At 40.2% G+C, this 23,832-nt stretch overlaps 1 protein-coding gene across 1 annotated transcript; it reads right to left on the bottom strand.

Moving 5' to 3' along the window:
• Positions 1-236: 236 nt before the first annotated feature.
• On the bottom strand, positions 237-23,568 carry LOC146317383 (polyamine-transporting ATPase 13A3-like). Its single transcript, XM_084732353.1, has 32 exons — positions 23,503-23,568; positions 22,392-22,565; positions 20,514-20,693; positions 20,335-20,405; positions 20,109-20,192; positions 19,223-19,292; positions 18,994-19,128; positions 18,783-18,855; positions 18,471-18,602; positions 17,789-17,956; positions 17,527-17,684; positions 16,621-16,809; positions 14,035-14,096; positions 13,326-13,476; positions 12,895-13,017; positions 12,758-12,775; positions 11,797-11,947; positions 10,592-10,712; positions 9,160-9,284; positions 8,909-9,072; positions 7,568-7,699; positions 7,338-7,417; positions 7,177-7,219; positions 6,391-6,500; positions 6,157-6,253; positions 5,399-5,471; positions 5,114-5,291; positions 4,082-4,263; positions 2,743-2,831; positions 2,444-2,524; positions 2,117-2,212; positions 237-923 (listed from the first exon to the last, which is right to left on the bottom strand). The coding sequence occupies exons 1-32, from the start codon at positions 23,551-23,553 to the stop codon at positions 741-743; spliced, it is 3,744 nt and encodes a 1,247-aa protein (XP_084588479.1). The 5' UTR covers positions 23,554-23,568; the 3' UTR covers positions 237-740.
• Between the last annotated feature and the right edge of the window lie 264 nt (positions 23,569-23,832).

Below are 23,832 nucleotides of genomic sequence, written 5' to 3'. Positions count from 1 at the left end.
AGGAACCCGACCTGCCAAGACAAAATCTTTTATACCTAAAAAAGCGGCTAATTCTGTCTCGTGGACGTGGTTTGGGTAAAGTATTTTAATTGAAAATGTGCTAAATCTTGATATGCATCATTATTTGGGTATGAAATGATGTATATCAGGTTATGATATTTTAGTTTTATCACACACCCGGACTCTCATGTCTGTACAGTAAATATGAAGCTACAGCCAGCAGCTGGTTAGCTTAGCTTAGCTTAGCACAAAGGCTGGAGACAAGGAGGGTAATAGCATCACTGTGAGGTAGCCAATATCTAAATTCTGCCGCTCAGGGTCGCTCTCACATTAAAACAATAAAAAAAGAAGTAGATTGTGACATTGTGAAGTGGCATGTGATTATGAGAGCTGTTTCCCCTGTTTGTAGTCTTTTTGCTTAGCTAAGCTAAACTTACCAATTGCTGTAACTGCCTTCATATTTACCGTATAGATATGAGAACGGCATCAATTATCTCATCTAATTCTCAGCAAGAAAGTGAAGAAGTGTGCAGTATTTCTCAAAATGTTGAACTAGTCCTTTAACAGAGGCTTCTGGCTCAGGTTTCAGCTGTGTGACACAACAGTTAAAATCCAGGTTCTTCAGAGTGTTTGTTACCCTCTGATGAGGTGAATCAAAATGGAAGAGATCTTTGTGTTCACAGTTTCAGTCAGGCGTTGCAGTTGGAGGCCTCGAGACGAAGGCCTGCAGCCTGTCGCTGTCAGAGGGAGTTCGAGGTGTGGGACTGTGGGTCGCTGGCGTAGGTGACAGCGGAGGGTTTGGGGGGCCACTCTGCGTCGTCCTGCAGCTCCAGGGCCAGGTGCATGTAGCGCACCCTCGGGGGCTTGTTTCTCCGACAGAACAAGCGGGAGAGGCAGGACGAGGCCCAGCGCTCGTTGGCCATCTGAGAACACGTAAAGTATGAAGATCAGAGAGAAATAAAAATAACTGGTGATCAAGTATCACGGATGTCTTTACTTCATCTCTGCTGAATGCATGAGCGAATCTCTTCAGGATCTGATTTTCTGTAGTTTCGTAACTAAAAGGCCTCATGTATTTAGATTGTTTCATAATTTTCATCTCACATATTTCATATCGATTTTGATTCTCGTTTGCAGAAAATATTGGGATTGGTTGACAAATATAAGTCAAGAGGATAAAGTCTGAAGGTCTGAAGATGATGATGAAAAGAAAGAGATTTTCCTTAAACAAACTAACAGTTATTTTAATTGCTGATTAATCTGTTGATCATTTTCTCGATTAATCGATTAATTAAAGCTGTCACCAACTTTAGTTCAAAAACGCTCTTCCTCTCGTCTAAACGTGGACCTATTTTTCAAGTTGTTTCTGTAGCGATTATTTTAATTATGGATCAATCTGTTGATTATTTTCTCCATCAATAAATTGGTTGTTTAGTTCATAAAATATTAAAAAATGCTGATCATGTTTCCGAAGTCCACGATCAAACGTTTTGTTTTGTCCATATCTCAAAGATTTTCAGTTTACTGTCAGAGAGAAGTAAAGAAACCACAAAATATTCACATTTAAGAAGCTGAAATGAGAGAATTTAGACCTTAAACTGTCTAATACTCACATGGATCAGTCGATTATGAAAATTTAATAATCGATTAATAACACTGCCGCCAAAATAAACAATTACCATACATTTTTATTGCTCCCCTTTAAGGATCTCTTCCCTCTTCAGAAAGTTTGGGGAACCAGAGATTGTGACTGATCGTTATGTTTATATGTTTCACATGAAACCGTGATATTTCCCTCCAAAAGGGGGCGTGGCCTCAGCTACTGGAACTTGACGTATTGCTGGTCTGACTAGTCAGCTGCAGGTTTATGCGTCTAGTGAAGATCTGCTGTCTGAACATGAAACCTGAAGAGACTGCTGATGGATTCAAGAGATGAGCCAGAACTGATTAAATGAATTCTCAGCAGAGTAAGAGACGACCTGGTCTATTGATTATTTATACAACAGGCACAAAACATGAAGCAAGAGGCATAAGAATATGCATAACTCTGTCTATGAAGCCAGAACAGGCAAAAACAAATAAACAAAACAAGGGTGAAGTGAAAAGCTTTCCCAACCTGAGGCGTGTCAGCAGTGGAGGGCTCTGTGGGGCGATTGAACCCCTGATTGCCTCTGAAAACTAGTCTCCACAAGATGATGTCAACGATCAAAATCTACGGGAGATTTCAGTGAGGAACTTGAGAATCAGCTGATCGGGAGGATCGGTTTACAGCCACAGAGAAACAGAAACTTCAAATGATTTCATTCATTAGGCGGTGATGCACTACTGAGCACAGATTCAGCAGGAAAAAAAAAAATCAATGCATGCAAATCACAGTTTTCTCATTAAAAAAAAGGAGATCAGTCACGGCGAGCGTGTAGGGTGTGATGTCTCTGAAGCGTACCTCCAGCATGAAAGACACGGCCGCATTCACTACGACAATGATGACCAGTGTAACGCGCCAGTTGTGGGGAACACACACGATCTGAGTGGAGGCAGAGCAGCAGGGAGAACGCTCAATGCAACACACACACACACACACACACACACCAACTTCATGCTCCCAGCCACCGTTACACTTCTACGCTTCTGTCAAACGGAGCATCTTTTCTCTTTCTGCGGTTCTAAATCTAAAGCTGGAACATTCGTGACACCTTTCAGAGCAGCCAGGCGACAACAGCATCCAGAAAACTGAGAGTTTACCTCCAGGAAGCCGTCGATGGCGGGGACGGGGTGCAGCATGATGACGAGGAGAAACGTATACAGACAAATGCAGGACACCATGAACGGCCCTGAGGAGATAAAATACAGAGATCAGCGACACCAAATTAAAGGGCTGTACCGAAAATAGTTCATAACATTGACATTCAAATTCTACATCAACATCTGAATGCCGTGCAGCTTTTTAATTATTCATTTATTTCATTTTTGCGCGTCTATTCATTCTGTTTAAAAACGGTATTTCTGCACAGCTGCAGATAAAGACAATAATATTAACAGTGTTCAGGGTTTCTGCAGGTTTCCACAAGTTAAACTGAAAACTTTTTAAGACCTTTTTCACATCCAGCCTGGCAAAAAAAAAAAAAAAACGTACAAAGGTTTTTAGCGACGTCTGAATCAGGGAAGTTGATTTACTTTTGTATGACTGATGTTTAGTCGTGTGCACTGACTCACTGTGTGCCAAGGAACTCTGACCTGGCTGCACGTTAGTGGTTATTGGTTCCATGTTGATTTTGTTTTGTCGATGTTACAACGAGATCAAGAGAAATCTTTTCCAAAAACATATTTAAAGGTTAGAGTAATGTTAACTTCATTAATCCTATCAATTTTTAAGACCTGTCAAAATCATGTTTAGGACATTTTAAGACATTTTAAGACCTAAAAGATTATTGTATTTTATACTTTTTAAGACCCAGCAGACACCTTGGTGTTATACTATTTGTAGATTTAGACTCTCAGACAGTTGTTGCTGCATAAGATTGTTTCTGACTGGTGTGATCCACACATTTCTGTTAAGTGTTGTTCCGTCCAAAAGTCAGAATTTATTGAAAAAAGATTAATGTAATGATTTCCAAAATGTCCTGAATGTTTTTATCTAATAAAATATTCTGCTTCAATCTGTATTTCTTGGTGTTTAGGATTTCACAACAGATATTTGAAGCTTAATTTAAAAACCTAGAAGCTTCAAATGTTAAAAACTTACATTCAGTGCAGCTCTAACAGATTAAATAGTTATTTTCAACTTGTGCACACATACTTATACAGAATATGAAAAGGGGTAAGTACCAGTGGAAACTGTCACTACACACATTTGTCAAACTCACGCTGAAGCGAGAAAAAAAACTGAATTCAGAAAAGGAATAGATGCACAGCAGCCACTTAGAGTTTATAATAATTGCATTGACTTTTCTGTCAACTTTCTATCTAATGTTTTATGTTTAAATGGAAAAAGTAAAGACTAAAATTTTAAATGCTTTTTTCAGTAGTTCAGAATGTGCCCTACAGGTTTGCCTGTGCATCGACTGAACTAAACCAGTCTTACAGTTCTTGTAGCTCGGCTGTCTGAAGGGTTTTCCTTTGGAGAAGACGATGGCCACGGCCAAATACTGGAAGGAGGAGACGTAGAAGAGGGTGGTGTTCTCGTAGTTCCTGATGTTTTTGTGGTCGTGAGGGCCTGTCACGTTCGGGCTGTGAGAGGCACTGAGGCCGGAAACATTACAGGCGCTACAGCAGACGAGAGGAGAAACACAAGACGGTTCAAACAAACATCTCAAACCTTCTGCATTTATAAAGCAGGAACAAATAAACTAAAACCATACAACAATTTTAAAATGTTTTCAAATGTTTTTTGCACTCTGCACTGTTTTTTATTATTTACGTACCGACCAGCTTAAGTTTTATAAAAACTGTTACTGTATATAACAACAAAGGGGCTGATGAAGGTAAAAGAATTCATTATGAAGCCCAGGAGGCTAATATTTGAAGAAAAACTCTTTCTATCAGAAACTTACAAGAAACTTACATACATGTTGGTGTTCAAGTCTGAAAAATGTTCTTAAATTGTTGTAAATTATGGTTAATAACTATTAAATATAAATTGGCTTGGCCTGGCCTTGACAAAGAGAAAAACTATACATTTTTTGTTTTTTTCATGCATATTCTAACCTTATAAATTCAGAGAATTTCCAAGTTTTTCCCCAGAATATTACAACACTCCCCTGAAGTTATAAATTATTTTCTTTTTTATTCTTAGCTACAATTGCACCAATACACCAATACACCCATCCAGGAACCCACCAATAATGACTTTTTTCCCTCAAAATAATGACTTTCAGTCTCACAAAAATGACTTTGTATCTCAAAATAATGAAAAGAGTTTATTAAAATAAAAAAAAATAAATCTAAAAATAATTAACTTGTATCTAAAATAATAACTTTGTCAATTTAATTTATCACTGGGCAGAAATGAGCGAGGATCAACAGGGTCAAAACCAGAGAACATAAAGCAGCATTTACACGTATTTACCAACCTGTGATTTATTTTCCAGGTGTTCATTTCAGACAGGTTACTCACTCAGACTGAGGCGTCCACGTCTCGTACCAGCTCTGCTGTCGGACTAGGAGGAAAGCCAGGACCTGGAAGACCAGGCAGGTGAGGATCTGGGTCAGAACCGAGCAGAGCAGCGGGCCAGAGATCAGACTGGACGGAGGACGACGCCACACCAGCTCCTTCCACGCCGGGTTCAGACTCACTGAGGGAAAGAAACGAACAACAAAAAGTTATTAAACCCGATCACTCTGACCAGAACCCTGATTATTAGAGGTATGTTTGGTGCTTGTTTCCGCTGGTGCCACTCACTCGTGAAGGCAATGATGAGAATGATGGCGATGTCGATGAAGAGGAACTGGAAATCTCCCAAGTTACTGAGAATCTGCAAATATTAGAAGAGTCACACAGCAGCAGAGGAACAGATCTACACTGTCTACATCTATAGGAGTGATCACACCATGATGGATTTTACTTCTCTCACAGTTTCCCAGGAACAAACCAAGTGACTTTTGGTCGCTGCCTTTGTTTCACAGCCGGTGGATTAAAAAACCCCACGTCTCTTTTAAACCCCAAAACTTGCTTCTACTTGCTCCTCACGTCTTTCCTGCTCACGAACCCTCTGTGTCTGTCATGTGGGAACCAACGACACAAACCACACAAGCTGAAAAATACAGGACCTTCAGTAAACATGTCAAAAACATGCTGCTGTGACTGGCATCAAATTTAAATCATTAAATATTGTGGATCATGGTCATGCAGGGCGTCAGCAAGATACATGTCGACTTTTTGAAGGGACAGTTCACCCACAAATGAAAATTCAAACAGAATTTAATGCCATATTTCACTTTTCAGGCGTCTATTCGTAGCACTTGTTCAGGACCTGAAGACGACCTGTTATGGGCTTTATTATGCAGCTGGAAACAACAAACATGGAGCAGAAAAAATACATTTTCACATTAAAATTACCTAATTTTATTCAAAGTAAATCAAACAAGATAAAATAATGTGAAGTGTTGCAGTATTCCAGATAAGTTTGGGAGTTTAACGGTGAAAAAGTGTGTGTTTACCGAGTAGAGCAGCGTGACACTGAGGTACTGGATGATGCTGTAGAGAGCCATGAACTTGAACACACAGAACGATGTGATGAGAGCAGCTCGGCCCTCCCTTTGAAAATTCAGAAAATCAGACGTTATCAGAATTAAAAAGCTCAATAAATACATGTGAAACGGTCTGCAAAGAATGTAAAATTACAGACGGTGTTCCTGAAATCGATTAAAGGCCATCATGGACTGTGCTTCTACCTGATGAGGTTGGGGACGCAGGAGATGTTTGAGGTGGAGGAGGTGAAGGGTGAAGCAACGGACGCCTCCAGTTCAGACAGAGAGATCCCGCTGTGAGCTCTCTTCAAAGCCTGACACACACACACACACACACACACATACACACACACACACACACACACACACACACACACACACACACACACACACAGCTTCATTAGTATAAATCACTTAGGAAGTTAGTAAATGATATTTTTGTGCAGAATTTCTGGAGTTCAATCTTTAAAAAAAAAACTCAGATATTTTCAAAATGGTCCTCTGTCCAGATCCTATGATACCCATTTTGGACCTACCAGGGGAGAATAATAACGATCTCTGCAGAACTAATCTCAAAATAACTACATTTGTCACTTTGTTAGCATGTTAGCTCATCCACAGAGCTGCACTCCGTGGATGAAAAAGGTAATGCAGCATCTCAAACTTGAGAATTAGGGCCAAACTTTAACCCTTTTCTCTAATCTAACTCCAATTTAGTCCCTTTTATTTATTATCTTGTCCGTACTTTTGTCATGTAGCCCCCTCCTAATGAGATAAGACTTTTAACTTTTACTTTGTGCGACTTCCTGTTTTTGTTCACTTATTTATTTTTATTTTTGTATTATTATTACTTTCTCTCTTTTTTCTTCAGTTTTCTTTTCGTTTTGATAAAAGGCTGTTCCGTATGTTCCATAAAAGCCAATAAAAATATGTGAAAAAAAAGAAAATTATATGATTTCTGCTTATTACATGAATATAATCCTCACTTACTCCGCAGTCATTGGCGCCGTCACCACACATTCCAACAGTGTAGCTGGAAGGTAAACAAAGAGGGTGAATGTTGCACATTTGCCAACGATGGTGAATCTAAAACAAAAAAATCAGATGATCTCTGACAGATGGAGATTGTTGTGAACAGACGAGAGACTCACTCGATGCTCTGCAGGACCTCCACCAGCTGAGTCTTCTGGTCTGGAGCCATGCGGGCGAACACGGTGGCTCTCAAGGCGAGCTGCAGCGCCCCCGTGTGGAGAGACAAAGAATTACAGCAACATCCCAGATGACATGATGGCAACCTAAACTACATCTGTACAGAGACGGATTTACACCTGGTACTGATCTGAACATGGAGCTGTTTTTGTGTCCAGAGGTGAACCTGTACCTTTTGGACGAGGTGAGGGAAGTGCTCAGTGATGATGGCGAAGGCTCGGCCGTTCACGGCGAAGTGATAGTTCTGCTCCTGCTGTGAACTTTGCTTGTCAGACACCCCATCCTCCAGGTTTATCTCCACCGTCTGCAGGACAGAGGACGAGTCAGTCAGTCGTCACTGCAGCACCGGAAAACTAACAAGCCGCATTATCTCACATCACGAGTGGAAGATTTCATCTGATAAACGCCACTATTAGTTCTCTTTGTCGACACCCGTCTTGCGCTCTTATTTGACTGATACATGTAGTAACTGGGCCTCTGGAACGAGTTCTGTATTAAATATGATTTCCTTTTTCCTTTTTTTCCAAACCGTGAACACAATAACTGCAGCGTAAAACAAGCAATTTTAAGCAGGTTATTTCCTGTGAATATTCTAATTTTCCTGACATTTTGATAACTATTTACATAATTTTCTGTCTGTTTTGTGCCTTTTTTCATTTTTACCAATTACACATTAAATAGGCGTCTTTTTTGAGAAATTCAATTCTTCTCTTTGACTCTTGACCATTGTTCTACGAGCTATTTGGCTGTTTTAGCTGCCGAGAGTGAAGGCTCTGTGAATAAAACGTTCTCCACCGTGTGCTTATCCTGTGAGATTTGAAGTTTAAATCTTAAATGTTAATCTAAACTTTAAAAATAACTATTTAATTCAGTTTTCTTCTCAAGAAATGAATGAAATGGTGAGATACAGGCCTACTGTAACAGTCCTGTCTGACCCTGATGAAGACCTGTGTTGGTCAATATGCGCTGGTCATTTTTAACCCTATTTGTCCTTTAAAATTAAGGCATTTTAATTCTATACAAACATTACAGTGTGCCTTGGAGTGTTTTTGAAGGAGACTTTGAAGGAGATTTTTTTACTGACACTGTTTGACCCATGCAAGTATCCAAAGAGCACCTGTATGGTGACTGACAGAAAAACCGAGCTGTGCTTCCAGTCTGTTGTCTTCATAGACCTGCTGTAGATTTGTAAAAGCTTTCTTACTCCCCTTAAAATCAAGTAGGCCTCTCAACCCTCGTGAAACTTCAGCAACACCAAGTGGAGGTCGAGACCCCCTGGTTGGGAACCTGTGCCTTAAAAGACCGTCACTCCGTTGTGTTTCTTCCTTTACTTTAGACTTTTCACACATTTGGGAAAAGTCCTATTTTAAGATTAAACTCAAAGAACTGAAAAGATATGAATTCTCTCCCCCTGCTGGATAATAGTAGAGTAGCTACCCATGAGTGCAAGTCTATAATGTTCATTTATGTTTATATATTCATTAATTTATTACTCAGTGACTTTCTGTCTCACCTGATTGTCTCTGATGGTCTGAACGGGGTTTTCAGTGTAACGCCATGTGATGCTAGCAGGGTGGAAATCCTTTGGAGGAACAGCATCTGCTATAATGACCCTCTCGTGTGCAGGGACCATCCCACAGTCTCGCGCCACTGATATCGCCGTCAACATGTTGTCACCTGACAGAGGACACATGCGATATGAGATGCCAGTGCAATAATGACATGGGAACAAGTGCAACAAGTGAATAAAGTCCCAACACTGACCTGTGACCATCAGAGTGCGGATGTTAGCTTGTCGTAATTCGTGTAAAACCCCGGCAGTCTCCTCTTTTATTTTGTTCTGCATGATGATCAAACCAAGGAACTCCATGCTGGTTTCTAGCAGGTCCCTAAAAACAACAAATCACACATTTCACCAGAGTCCAGAGAACCAGAGAAGGTAAAAGACAAAGAAGGATTTAAAGCTGCAGCAGGCAGTTTGAACATAAAGAAAGCAAAACCTTCTGCTTCTCTCTCTGCTGCATCGCTAACTGCGCTAAGCCCCTCCCACCAAATGATGCACCAAACATGGACGGACGCCATTTTTGCTGGACTTGAAGTGGAACGTCAAGATTGTCGACACTGTCAACAACCAGCAAACTAACACCTGTTTTACTCGACATGTTGCGTCACCAACACACATAGACCCCAGAGGACCACTTCATCTTTATACAGAGTCACTGTGATTGGCTGGTTAGAAGCTAACTACAAGGAACTGTGATAATTTGTTGATTTTGGAGGCCTCTGTGGACAAAAGCGCTCGTGTTTCCACCATAATAACCACAAAATATAACGTCAAAAATAATATTATCCGAGTAAAAATCTCCTCCTGCCTCAGCACAAGAGGCTAACATACGACTCACTGTAACTTAGCCAGAAAAAATTTAAACACAGACTCGTCTCATCTGTTTTTCATGGACAATCAGACGCAGTTGAGACCGTTTCATGAGCAGTGACAAACTCCTTGTAATAGCATTAACCAAAACTATAATGAAACAATACTGCTGACAGCAACTTCATGTTTCAATCTGATAATCATTAATCTTTGATTCTCGTTGCATCATGAGAGTCGTAATTCATTTTCTCCTGCCAGTCTGCGTGATCAACATCTTCTTTAGTTAATGATTTCCATCATTTATCAGAATGATGGTAAATATGCACAATCAGAGAAGGAAACTGTTTCTTTAATTAAACGATCAGGTGATCTTGTAAATCTAGCAGATGACCAAACACTTTATTCATGTTGGGAGCAGTCCCTGATTTCAGTTCACGCTCTTCAAGTCACCTTATCTTGTGGTCGTGCTGCATTATGATACTTTTAACACTTCTTCTGTGGTGGATTTTTTCCTTACAGGTTGTTGTGAGTCCAGAAAACAGCTTCCAGTTTGATTCAGAGCTTCCCGACACAAAAAACCTGACATTTGCTTGTGTTTCTAGGTGACTGGATCGCATCCGTCTCTCCTGTAGCAGCAATGTAAATATTTGGTCATTATGTAACTTGGTCTGTGTTTGTCCAGCTATCAGTGGAACTCGGTCCTCCAGACCCACCAGCAGAAGCTGATTTTCAACAGACTTGCAGTGTTTTAGGGTGGGATGTGTCTGTAATGTCAGTAGCTGCGTGTACTGTGGACGGCGTTATCTGTGGACGGAGGGTTACCTGCTGAGGCTCTGGACTTTGTGCCAGGAGAGTTTGGACTCCAGCTGTCGATGTGCCAGGGCAATGACCCTGAAACCCTGCCTGGTGTAGGTCTCCAGAGTCTCTGTGAAACTCTGTGGGACTGAAGAGAACGACAGCACCATGTCAGTCTGGCTCTTTTACACAAGAGCAGTATTTGTTTAATGAGCAGGGAGGCCATACCCAAAGACACAGAAAGGTTCCTTTATATATCCAACAATGCCAAATTAAGGGAGCAAATATCCACCTAAACCTTTCAAAGCTGGGATAAAATGGCATTTTAAGAGTTCCTAGCTTCTGTATTGTGACATATTCACTACTTGTGCAATGTAGTGTGATGTTGTATATCCATTTTCGAACTACATGTCTGTTTATTTCCTGTCAAATCTACTTAGCATTTCTTCATCTACAAATTTACTGATTTTTCATCCTAAAGTTACTTTACATTTCACAGTTAGCTTGTAAAATGCTGTTTGTAGCATTTATCATTTTGTACATAGTATTCTTGAGGATTTTGATCATCAACTCAGTGTCTTAGATAACCGTTAGCTAGCTAGCAGCATCGTCATCTTCCTTCAGACTTGACAGAAACACAATAAAACTCAACAAAAACATCTTGGCTCGTCTTTCTGCTGCACCAGCGATCACCACCTCTGCTTTGGTCTAAATAAACCCTTAACTCATCCAGTTTGATGTGAAAATATTCCGGCGGTACGTCTCTTCCCGCTGTTTCTGTGATATTTTCACATCTAAGAGGGTGAATTAAGGATTTATTTCAGCCAAACCAGAGTTGGTGATAGTTGGAACAGTGAAAAGGTGAGCCAAGAAGTTTTTTGTGTGTTTTAATTTGTGTCTTGACTCTTGACTGTGATTGAAGTTTATGATGCTAACCGACACTGAGGTGACTTTCAAAATGCTCAAAAACACTGTATACAAAATTAAAGGTAAACACTATTTACAATATGCGCCAAGCTAACTGTGAAAAGAGAAGCGACCAACTTAAGGATGAAAAAGTTTGCATGCGAAGGTAACATTACTACGCCGTTGACAGGAAGTAAGCAGACGTGCAGCTTGTAAAACGGATATACGTCACACTACATTGTACAAGCAGAGGAACTTAAAGTGAAACAGGACAGGCAGGCGGGACATAAAGTTAGGAGGAACATTGAAAAGCTGGAGTGTCAGACCTGTGTGCTGTTTGCAGAGGCTTGCCACAACCTCCGGTGCTCCTTTTAAGTAAGCGTCCATGTGTTTTTCTCCCAACCTCCGGACCACCACGCTCATCCTCTGCAGGGCCGAGGAGAAGGCGAACTGACGCACAATACCGATCTCACAGGACTGAGGAGGAAAAGACACACGACAGTCTATACATGTTCAGTGTCAAAAAAAACACACAGTCAAATCAGTTTAAGGGAATAGTTTGACATTTTGGGAAATACATTTGTTTGATTTCTTGCCAAGTGTCAAAGCTACAATATATAACATTTCTGCATTAAAATGTTTAAAAAACGCTGGACATGTGTTTTATATTTTGTTGAGCTGTGTGTTTACTTTATCCCAAATGTGTCCAAAAATGTTAAAATGCAGAGAAAGTCATATTTTATTCAAGGTATCTATATGTTTCCTGCTTGCCGTTGGCAGCTTTTTGCTATAACTTCCAGGAAAACACAGAATACATCAGCAATATAACATGAATAAAACTTTAATATTACTTCATCTGTGAACATGATTTCTGAACAATGACCAAATTTACTAATGAACACTATCATCACTGTTGCTAGGCAACCAGCCGAGACAGAGAAGTAATTGCTCCCGACCAAGAAATATTCCCCGCATATAAACCTGACGTAAAAACCATAACGTGTCATTTTAAATCTTCAGTTTTGGTACAGATTAAACAAACAAGATATAACATGTTAATTAGTGAGATTTAGAGGGACTGGTAGGCAGTTTTAGTTACCTTTGGAAAGAAACACACTAGCTGTTTCCCCCCGTTTCCAGTCTTTAGGCTAAGCTAAGCTGGCAGTAGCCTCATACGAAAAACATACAGACAACTCTCTGCAGGAAGGTGAATGAGGGTATTTCCCAAATTGTGCAACTATTTGCTTTAATAATCCTGACGTTTTCATGAAAAAAAAGAGAACTTACTGATAATTCAGACAGCTCCTGAGAAAAAAAAAGGGATTTAATAATATTATCATTTGGAAATAAAGCAGGAACAAACAAATATATTCCTTTATAGCCTCGAACAAATATACTGATCACAAAATAATGAGTCAGTGTACCATGTTCTGAGTCAGCGGATTGTTCTGATTGGCTTCAGGGACGCTGTGCTTTGAGGGTCGCACAACTGTGGGCATGATGGGATTGTGGAGAGCAGTCTCTTCCTCTGTGGGCTCCTCTAGGACCTAAACAAAAATAAGATCACATCATGTTATAATAATAATAAGTTGAGCTCACAGACTCCACTCCACCAAGACTAATCTGACAAAAATCCACCACAGTCCAAACTTGCTCTTAACAGGAAGAAGCACTTTCCGCTGTTCATGCTTGAGTATCCATGGCACCAGACTTTAATCAGTCCGGCCAAGAAGAACTCGCTCTGCCAAGGCGACGAGCGCCGTGCTGCATAATTCATGAACAGACTGGTATCCATGCTCGCTGAGGTACCGTTGACGGAGCACGCCGGGTGTAAACATGGGAAATCTTTGCTTACCCAGCCTGTAGCGCTGAACATCTTGAGGTCCAAAGGGTCTCCGGAGAGCTCGCCCTCTATCTTGGTCAGTGAGTGGCAGGTGGCCATGCAGGCCACGAACGCAGAGTTAACCAGGCTTTCTTTGGCTGCATCAGACTCTGGAGGAGAAAAGCTGCAACAGAGAGGGAGGATCTCACTCAACAACGACTCAACAATAGGAGAGGGTTACATACAGTGATGATACTGGATTATCTTTTTTCAAAAGAGATAAGAATCAAAACAATCTGTGGGAAATGTCAAAGTCCTAAACACAGGCGTTTTTCTCAAGTGTGCTAGGAGGGAAGGTTTAAGTCAAAATACACACATTTCCTTTTCTTTCAGACCTCTCAGATGTGTTAAATTTATCAACCGAGAAACTATTTATAGATTTTTAAAAAGCCAGACAGGAATATAAAGTTTTTGACTAATCTAGCGAGTTAAAAACAGTCCTGACAAATCCAAGTACTTCATCATATGAAAGCAAAAATCGTACAGAATCCTAACACTGCCATGAAGCAGTTCTGCTCATTGATTTGCTAAATTTCCTGCAACAACCTAAAAAAAACAGAACACACTGAAGAGAAAATAAAATCACTTGAAGAGTTTTTATTCTTATCTGTTTTGTAGTTATGCTCTGGAAAATGATACAGATGTGTTTGCAAAAAGACTCATATCCAAGAGGTTCTCTTACCTGCCATCTTCAGCTCTCTGTATTCCCCACAGGTCCAAACCATCCTCCGTCAGAGTACCAGTCTGAAGAGGGGAAAATACAGTCAACAGTGTGCACAAAGGTACCAACCCAGGCTGTATTCATCACAGCTGAGAGCAGGAAATCAATTCTAACACCCTGCAATACTCAGAGGTACAGACATTTAGTCTGGTTTTTAAACCCTAAAATCATTTTATCAACCTATTTTCTTAATCTGCAGCGGTGTTTAAGACAGCCTGGCATCTTCATAGAGATGGAATTGGGAACTTTTTCCAAAATGTTCATATCACGTGTCTCTAATCGAGGTATGCTTCGCTAACAGTTACATATTACATAAACATAATGTCAAATTCATGCGTCTGCACTGCTGGAAATGAGAAGGAATCATGGTGAAGAGGAAGAAATGGTCCAAAGCTTCATCTCACTGAAAAGTTAGAGCTGCACAATTAATCTTGGTCGCAACAAAATCACAATATGGCCACGTGCAAAATTCAAACAGCAGAACCAAAACCAAATTGCAATTTTTGAAAAAGGAAAGATGTGTGAGAAAACAGCGTTATAAGGAGGGACTATAGGGTTGCACAGATGACCTGGCCTAAAAATCTTGATCTCTAAACGAAAGAAAATATTTTGTTTGGTTCAGACCCCAATAAATATCACATCATTGCAATTTTACTTTTTTTTTTAAGTAACCATGAAAATTGTAATGCAAAACTGATTATTTCCACCAATCGAGTCACATATCGCAATTTCAGTCAAAATAATCAAAATGTAAGTTTTTACCAAATCATGCAGCCCTAGGTGTAACAAGGGTGGAAACACCAGCAATATACCGACACAAGTACACCTGCAATATAATGAAACATGACCTGAACTGTGTTTCTAAGCAATAAGGGCTCGAGTCTACGCTCTACGCTCGAGTGCCACAGCGTCTCAACTGAGCAGCGTGTCTGTTACAGAGGGTAAATATCCTGTTTAGCTGTGACCAGCAGCTCTACAGGTCGGTCGGTCCACAAAAATTCCCTCTTGTGTGAGGGTGTGCCTCTGTGTTCGTGCCAACTGTGTTTAAAAACAGGCGTGGCAGTGGGAGTGGCCTCTCGCAAAAAGGCACATAACTTCCAAGTGGATCCACAGTCTCGCGCAAGATTTTGCATAAAAGGTTGGTCAAGAGCCAAAAGACAGCTGGTAAACTATTCCTGACAAATGGCAGGAAGGGGGCGTGGCAGTGGGCGTGGCCTACAACTTAGAGTCACATAACATGACCAAACTCATGACCCGTTGGTTGAAGACTCTTGTGGGAGGCGTCATTGCTCTCAGCAGAGTTTCTTTTTCAGTAGTGGCCCAACACTTTAGCCACGCCCCTTTCATAACTCATGAACTCATAACTTATTCATGGCTTCTTGTTGGAGGCGTCATTGGACCGAGATCATTTTTCATTAGTGATAGTTTGTCTCACACCCTACACTTTAGCCACGCCCCTTACATAACTCATAACAGAAGCGTCATGTGGGAGGAATCACCCTTCCTTTTTGCACTGCTGTGACTTCAGTCCCACTAATTATAATTTAGTCACAAAGGTCAGGAGATTATCTGTGTGTGACTGCTATTTTTAATTGGCTCTGTTTGATCATTCTCTCATTTTATCCATTTAAGATGACATCAGACAGACAGCTGCTATAAATAACTCTCAAGCTCAGGAAATAATTGATAAAGCATCGGACCAATAAGCAGAATCAAGCATGGCGTTAGCATCAATAAAACAACATGCACATACACTTTCTATGAAGTAGAGATATCACTGTGAGAGTGATTTGATCCCTCACTGTGCAATCACATAAAGGCTGCAACTAATCATTATTTTCAGCATCAATCAATCTGTTCTCTCAGTCTCTCAAATGTCAGAAAAACATTGAAAGATGCCAGTCACTCTGCCCCAGCTGACACCTTCAATTTTCTTGTTCTGTGCGATAAACAGTCCAAAATAAAAAGACCAAAGAGGAGCGAAAAGAGAAGCTGGAGTAATTTTTTAATTAATCAGTTACCAAAATTGTACAAAATGTGTTTTTCTGATAATCAACTAATCGTTCCAGCTCTACTTTGATCGCTCTTTTTGCACCAATGGTATGAAACCGCTCACAAGATGTGATATAATGAAAGGGGCATTTCACCCTTCAGGCAGTCTTTAATTTAGATATTTCAAAGTCAATAAGCTGGTACAGTATTATTGCTCTGGGTAGGATGATGCTTTCCAAGTAAATCAATACTACAGTGTTAACATTATTTAAGAGCGTCATTCTTTATGTTGTGGATTAAATGGCATCATTGTCCAACCACAGCGCTGCCTCAAGACATCATGATACATTGGAATTTGTGGTTTTAATGGTAATAAAATCTTTCTCAAACGAGAGCTTGTGCTTCAGAGGGAAGTGGGTTTAGATGCTCATTCATTCAGAGAGAAATGGTCACTTAATGAACACAGACCCTGAAACTAAATTAACTATATTTCTTGAATTCTTAACGAGAAAATTAAATCACATTGGCAGAACTGACAGCTGTGGTTTAGACTACCTTGTCAAAGCAAACCACGTTAAGCTGACCACACATGTTGATCCTCTGAGGACTGATGCAGAAGATGCCGACCCGCTTCAGGCGCCGCTGCGCGTACACGATGCCGGCCGTCATGGCCGCGGGTAAGGCCGGGGGTACGGTGATGGTGATGATGTCCAGAGACTCGGTGATGATGGTTTTAGCAGGAACCTGAATGAGACCGAGAAGAAGAGCATCAACAACAGACATGCTTTAAAGAAGGATGATGGAATCCTAAAATCAAGAAAATTAAGAAACAACCACTGCAGAATATAAATAAAACATTAAACTCTGCATTACAGAAACTTCTGATATCAAGTCTTAAGTTAAGATAGAAAGAGACTAAGATGGGATTTTTCCCAATTTTCCCAGTATGATTGAAGCAAATCCTAATAACTTAAGGAATCCTATCTTATCTCACTTCATCCTCGTCTTATTTCAGGTTAGGAAATCCTAAATCAACTTTAATGTCTGTTACCTAGCAACCAACACTACTTTCCCCCGTTTTCATTAGAATAAGAACATTTTCGTACTCTTATCTTAAATTTCTCTTACTCTTTTTCGTACGATGGGCGATGTACGATGTGTAAATGATCCACCTGTGCGTATTTGAGTGCACGTGCATGAGGCTTGTAAATTAGCATAATTAACGCCCTAATAATACCATATACGGCTGTGCTTCCTGCCCCATATGTCAGGAAGTGTTCACTCATGAAAATGGCATCAAAAAGAAAAAAAGAAGAACTTTATGAGTTTGGAGTTTGACGTCCTGCTTTCAGAGATCCATGAAGGAAAATCTGTAATAAAGTTTCTGTAATACGGCCGCTGAGCGTCTTCTTTCATTTCCCAGAGGAAAAGGTTAGTTCTGCTCTGTCAGAGCCGGGATACCTTGTTCATGATGCTGAGGATGATGGTGTAAATGAAGCCGATCCCCGCCACACCCACCAGACACAACAAGAACAGGTAGGCGTCGCGGTACAGCTTGAAGTCTGTGGGTTTAGGGTAGAGGATGGAGCGCACGAGCTGGCCTTTCTCTGTACTGAAGCCTGCGGGGAAGTAATGACATTACTGAGAGCTGAATATGTTCAAAGCCCCGAGAGCGATCAGTCTGCACGCTACAGCTGTCATTTCATGATTTCCTCTGTCTCACCTGTTCTGACCACAACAGCCTTCACCAGTTCTCCGGCGTAGAAGCGGGTCTGGATAACCTGGGTACCACAGAACAGGGTGTGTCTCTTGTGCTCCTCCATGTCGTAGCTCCTGGCTGCTTCCTCGCCTGAACTGGGCAAACCGGTCTTGGTAACAGGCACGCTCTCTCCTGAAGACGGAGGGAATAATAGACATTTAATTTACAAAAAAAACAAACTCAGAACAGAATAGCTGTCCTGTGCACATTAGTGTGAACTAAAATATTGCAAAATATAAACAATGAAGTTGCCATGACCATAAATCTTTACATTAAAGCTTTGAAATCCATTCAACCAGTGTAACATAGCTCTGTATTTTAGAACACTGCACCTGTTTGGTAGCCAATATGTGATAAAATGCTCTTTCTTGTTCACGGTAGTTAGTAGTTAACTATGTTGAAATACTGTTTGATATTTATTATTAGTTGTAGAAGCACTGGCATAAGTCAAGAGAGCAAACTGGGCAGCATTAAATCTTTTCAGAAAAGTGATCAATTACTTTTGACATGATGTGCGCTGTGTGACTGAAATTTTGAAAATAATACAGTTAAGCGTGAAATTTAATTCTTGACTTTGGAAATAGTAGTTTCACAAAACAAAATCTTAGCTGAAGGTCTCTCTGATCTGTGTATACAGGAACCCGACCTGTCAGCATGCTCTCGTTCACGATGCAGGTTCCATCGATGAGCACAGCGTCGCAGGGCATGATCATCCCATTGGCTGGAATAACGATGACATCGCCGGGCACAAGCTCTGTTGACATGGCCTGTTCAATATCTAACAGCATGAAGACAGAGAACAAGAAATGATATCAGAGACTGCAGGTAATCACCAGGATGCTGTTAGAGATTAATACACTAACACACATTAACTCTACACATACAGTGACACTAAATATTCACTTTAACACCCTGTAACTCTTGTTGCTCTTTATTGTATTCAGAAAATGAGACATGCCTTTATCTCCTCTGCACACTGAGACACGGAGCACGCTGTGTGCTGCCACCATGTCATGTAGCATCACATATTGCTGGAAAAAGAGAGAAACCATGTCAAAGAAAAACCTCTGAGAACACACAATAACACACAAACGAACAAGATGCTGCGTACTCTTCTGGAAAGATTATCATGGAATATGATCAAAAACTCTGTTAGTGCATGTTCTCACCTTTTTAATGGTATACAGTGACATAGCTATTGAGATGACAGACATGAAAACTATGGCTGTAGCATAGTAATAGTAGTCCTCAACACTCCACAGAATAACACTGAAGAGCTGGAAGATGTAGAAAGGATTCAAGACCTGATGGAGGAAGAGAACGAAACATCGCACTGACATTATTACTGGTATATGCCAAAAGAAACGTGAGATATTCTGCAAAGAGGTCTATACTCACTTCCTTTATGAGGAGTATGAATAAAGAGGGCACCCGTACAGCGATCTCATTCTCCCCGAAAAACAACATCCTGATAGATTAAAAAAAGAAGAAGATGATGATACAAGTATGGAAGCCCAGAGAGGCAAGTGATCCATTTTCTAAAGTCTAATCTGAGTACTTTTTATCTCTGGTGTCCTCAGTTATTTTCATCTGTGAAACAGGTGAGGAAAAAAGTTTTACAGGATCATTTTTCCACACTGTGTGTAAAAAAAAACAAAAAACCTGCAAATATGCAGTAAACAGTATATATGTTTGTTGTTGTAATACTCATGTTGGCCACAAGAGGCTGAAGTGTTTAGCATGCATGAAGAAGCTAAAACTCACCTGGAAGAAAACAGGAAGCGTTAAGTTTTAGTTTTGTAAAATACTCAATTCTAAATTCAAAGTTCAGATACTTTTTTTTTTAAGTAGCCATGTAATAAGTGGGATAGTGTACCGTAATGTCCAGTCATTACTGCGAAATAAACCCTTTCAGGGTGACTCAAGGTCCTGTTCCACCCTGTCAAGGTTTATTTTGAACTTATGACCGGCTCACTGATCATTATCCCCGACTTAGAACATGAGGTAATGACTGAAATGTGACTGAAATGAGTATTACAATGATAAACACAACAATGCTGACAAAAAAAACAACTTTTTCCACGTGTGGATACAAGTGAGTCACTAAAAAAAAAAAAGAAAGAAAAAAAAAGGAAATTGATCGGCAGATTATTTTTTCTCACTTGCCTCACAGGACCTCTGTAGATAAGAAAACAATCTGTAGGTAAACATTAAATGTGTGTGTGTGTGTGTGTGTGTGTGTGTGTGTGTGTGTGTGTGTGTGTGTGTGTGTGTGTGTGTGTACCTGTACTCCTGCAGTGTTTTGGACAGTCCAGAGCCGTGCTCAGAGTGGATACTTGCACAGCTCATGTTCAAATCCTCCAAGCCTCTAGAAAAGTCACACACATTCATTTCTGCTGTAATCGAGGCAGAGTTTGATGTATACAGTACAAACTATTCAGTAACTTAAATTTACTGTAATCACCAAACAAATCCAAACACACAACTGTTTTTTTCAGTGGGACTCTTACTTATAAAATTCAAAGTTCTGTATCACGTCGTTCCAGTAGTATTTCGTGTTGTGGTGGGTGAAGAAGTGGATCTGAGAGGAAGCGGAGACGGAGGAGGTGGTCAGATTCCAGCCAATCACTGATCCAGATTCTAACCTTAAATTAATTCTCTTCAGTTAAGTAACAAATGACTGAGGTACCTGAACAGGCTCTCTGTGGGCAAACTCCCCATGATGCTCCTGGTGCGCAGCACTGATGCTGTGATCTCCGTCTCCGTTCGGCAGCCGAGCCGCGGACTGCGGATCCAAGCCGTCGAAGGGTTTCCTCCCCGGCGCCAACATCACATGTACTTTGGCTCGAAACCACTGCCTGAACTCATCCTGTGATGAGAACAATGTGAAGAATTACACCTCGTCTCCTTGGCTGTGAGACAACAATGAGGCTGTCGTTTGTAGAGTATAAAACAGTTTGTGTGCCAAAGAAAACAACACAAGAGAACTCAAAATCCTGTGAAAGAAATACACATGCAGTAAATATAATTAATATTTTTTATTTGTTTGCTTGTTTTCCTGCAAGGGTCTGCAACATGTGGCTCTTTAGCCCCTCACCAGTGGCTAAAGTGAATAAAGGTTATTTTATTCTACATTTTAATTTTCATTTATCGTAAGTCTACACTGTGAAAATGAAAAATTTGAGAAAACTTAAAATTTCAAGGCGACATAATTCAAGAGATTTTTGAGCTTTGAGTCCAACTCAAATGTTCAATTTTGAATATTTTATTTTATTCTATTGTACTGTAGTTTTCTTTGTAGATAAACGCAAATCTTTGAGTTTTATCTGAATGATTAAAAAAATCTCTAAGCATGTAAAATTAGGGATCAATATCATGAGAAAATGAGCAGTTTCCTCTGCTCTGAAACTCTGGTGGTGTCACCTGGAAACATCTTGGACACTCTGTGTAGCAGCTTTATCGGACATGTCCAGACATGTTGGGACGTGTTGTAGGACAGAGACGGATGGGATCTTTTGCCTTCTGTGTCTGATTTTTGGAGGTGGAGGGAGATGAAGTGAACTGCTGGGCTGAAGTGGACTGAAGGTACATTCACAACTGACTGTTAGGAAGGAGGAGGCAGGGTCATTCGTTCTTTTATGCTTTTTCCTCAGAGAATTTTTGTTTTTTTTATTTTATTTTTTTATTCTTCCATAGATAGCCTAGCAAAATTTAGAGGTGAAAAAAAACAAGCAAGTCTGGAAGGGAAACCCAGACCCACAAGAGATCTCACGAGAGTGACTCAAACCACGATCTTTTCTTGATGCTAACCAAGGTTTTTTTGCGCTCCAAACATATACAGATCTTAACCACAGCATCACATTATTAATTATAATTGATTTGTCCATAATGATGAAATAAGTGCTCAAATGCTGAATTTAAATGAAGGTAACAATTTGTTTATGACATTATCGGTTAATTATTGGTTTATTTGTGCTTCTTCCCACACATTAAATAACATTGATATATGGCTCAGTAGAATATGGTCACAAAGCTACATTGTGATACCATAAAGGTTTTGCTAGCAGGATAACTAGCCGCCTGGAGGGGCGTCGAGTGCAAAGTAACGACAGAAGTCTTGTAACATTTCTATCAAAATAAAGGCTTAGCTACAGAGTTTTGCAGATGGAGAATGTAAGAATGACTTTAGGCCTACGACAAAGACAAATAGAAATCTAAATGTTATTTATTTCCATATAATTTATTGTTAAAGCCAAGGAGCCTCTGCAGAGGAGAAAAAGAGGCTCTGGCGCCGCCTGCTATCAGATAATAATATACATATATGGCCACATCTTAAGTTGGCTAATGTTAGCAAAGCACTTGTTAACTAGCTAGCTAAGCGGTGATGTAGATTAGCTAGTTAGCAAGTGTTTTGCTAAAATTAGTTATAAGACGTAACTGGCTAGCCAGTGATTGACGTAGATTAGCTAGCCAGAATTAGAATCAGTTATTGGAGCACAGAGCAAAAGGGAACATGACTTTGGAAGGGTCAAAAAAAAAGAAGAAGCACCATCTGTTGTTTTCTCACCGTGGTCCTGAGCAGCAGTGTGTGTGCGTCGCTCAGCGAGGTGTGTGTGCAGGTGCCCTTGACGCCCCACTCAGGCAGCCAGTAGAGCAGCAGCAGCAGGAGACCCCCGGAGCAAACGGCACCTACACCCACCAGGATCATCTTCCACAGACAGGGTCGGTACCCCCACACCTCCTGCACGGGGCAGACGCTCATGTTAACACACTGAGGGGTGGCAGGGACAAATACACCGCTCTGATGAGAACAAACCGCTGGGAATATACAGGATATAAACTGGGTTTGTAATGTATCAGTGAGGATGCTTTTGTTTGGAGGTTTTCAGGCTGTATGAAGTGAGACACTTTAAAAAAAAAGAAGAAGAAGAAAGATTATCAAGGTTCCTCCAATACAGCTGGTCTTTTTCTAGACTTAAAAAAACTTATTACTAGTAACATTAAAGGAGAAATACCTAACATATTTACTACAATAAATTCTAAAATGACAACAATATGGCTTCAGAGATTTTAAAAAAGTGAAGTTGACATAATCGCTGGCAAATAGTTTGACAACAACACTCCAGCTGCGGTTTCCTCCTTTGAAATTCCTATTCTAGACATCGAAACTGTAATAAAAGGAGACATGTTGCAGGTGTGATGTTAATATGACTCTTCACTGATGATTTCCACTGTCTGTTTTTGCTGCGAACCACATGATTTACTTTTAGCTAAAGCTAAATCATTTCTTGAAACAGCTGGGAACTGTAGTTATTTGCAAAAGTTACTCAAACAGGACTAAAATAGTTCATTTGCTGGGGACTATTTTTAGCAGCGTAAGGACACATATTTGGTACTTAAGTGAATATTTACAGCAACAGGACGGTGCAAGTGGGACTGACCAGAAAAAAAAATAAACTACAATGCCCCTGTTCATTTTAATAAGTTCTATAACACATAAGAATAAGATAAATCAGACTTTAGCTGCACAGACAAAACATCTTTTCATGGGATTTCTTCAATAAGAAAAATATTAAATATTAGCCTAATTCTTGAAAGCTGTAACATACTGCTGATGTGCATCTTGTCTTTGTAGCGAAACACTAGAATTAATAATTAAGATAGGAAGTGGTGTTTACCATCTCATCCTCCAGGCCCTCGTTTATAATCTTCACCTCTTTCGTCTTCATTCTGTCAGAAGTGCAACAACTGAAAAAAAAAAGAGAGGTCACTTTATTCACTGCATCTCCGACTGGGCTTTACTTGCGGAAACGTTCTTATCATTATAAATCTTCGAGGCCGTCTGGTCAGCCAAGATGTTGCAACTCCAATCTCGGTCAAGTTCATGAAAGGACTGAGTTTTATGACTTCTGAAGCAGGGACAGCCCAAACAGGGAAATGATGTCAGTGACCCACTTCATTTTCTCAATATAAAAGTTATTATATCTCACTGGAGACAAATGGAAGAA

This window comes from Lutjanus erythropterus, chromosome 12, assembly GCF_056507025.1.
Source record: "Lutjanus erythropterus isolate fLutEry1 chromosome 12, fLutEry1.hap2, whole genome shotgun sequence".
Taxonomy (NCBI): Eukaryota; Metazoa; Chordata; class Actinopteri; order Lutjaniformes; family Lutjanidae; genus Lutjanus; species Lutjanus erythropterus.
Note: the sequence above shows the minus strand (reverse complement) of the source record. Positions and strands in the feature narration are given on the sequence as shown.

Bases quoted from the DNA above. Each gene is read 5' to 3' on its own strand.
- LOC146317383 (XM_084732353.1), bottom strand. From the start codon at position 23,553: ATGAAGACGAAAGAGGTGAAGATTATAAACGAGGGCCTGGAGGATGAG. The intron at 20,406-20,513 runs GTACCTCAGTCA...GCTTCCTCTCAG, and splicing joins CCCACAGAGAGCCTGTTCAG to ATCCACTTCTTCACCCACCA. The intron at 6,501-7,176 runs GTAAGTGAGGAT...TGTGTGTGTCAG, and splicing joins ACGGCGCCAATGACTGCGGA to GCTTTGAAGAGAGCTCACAG.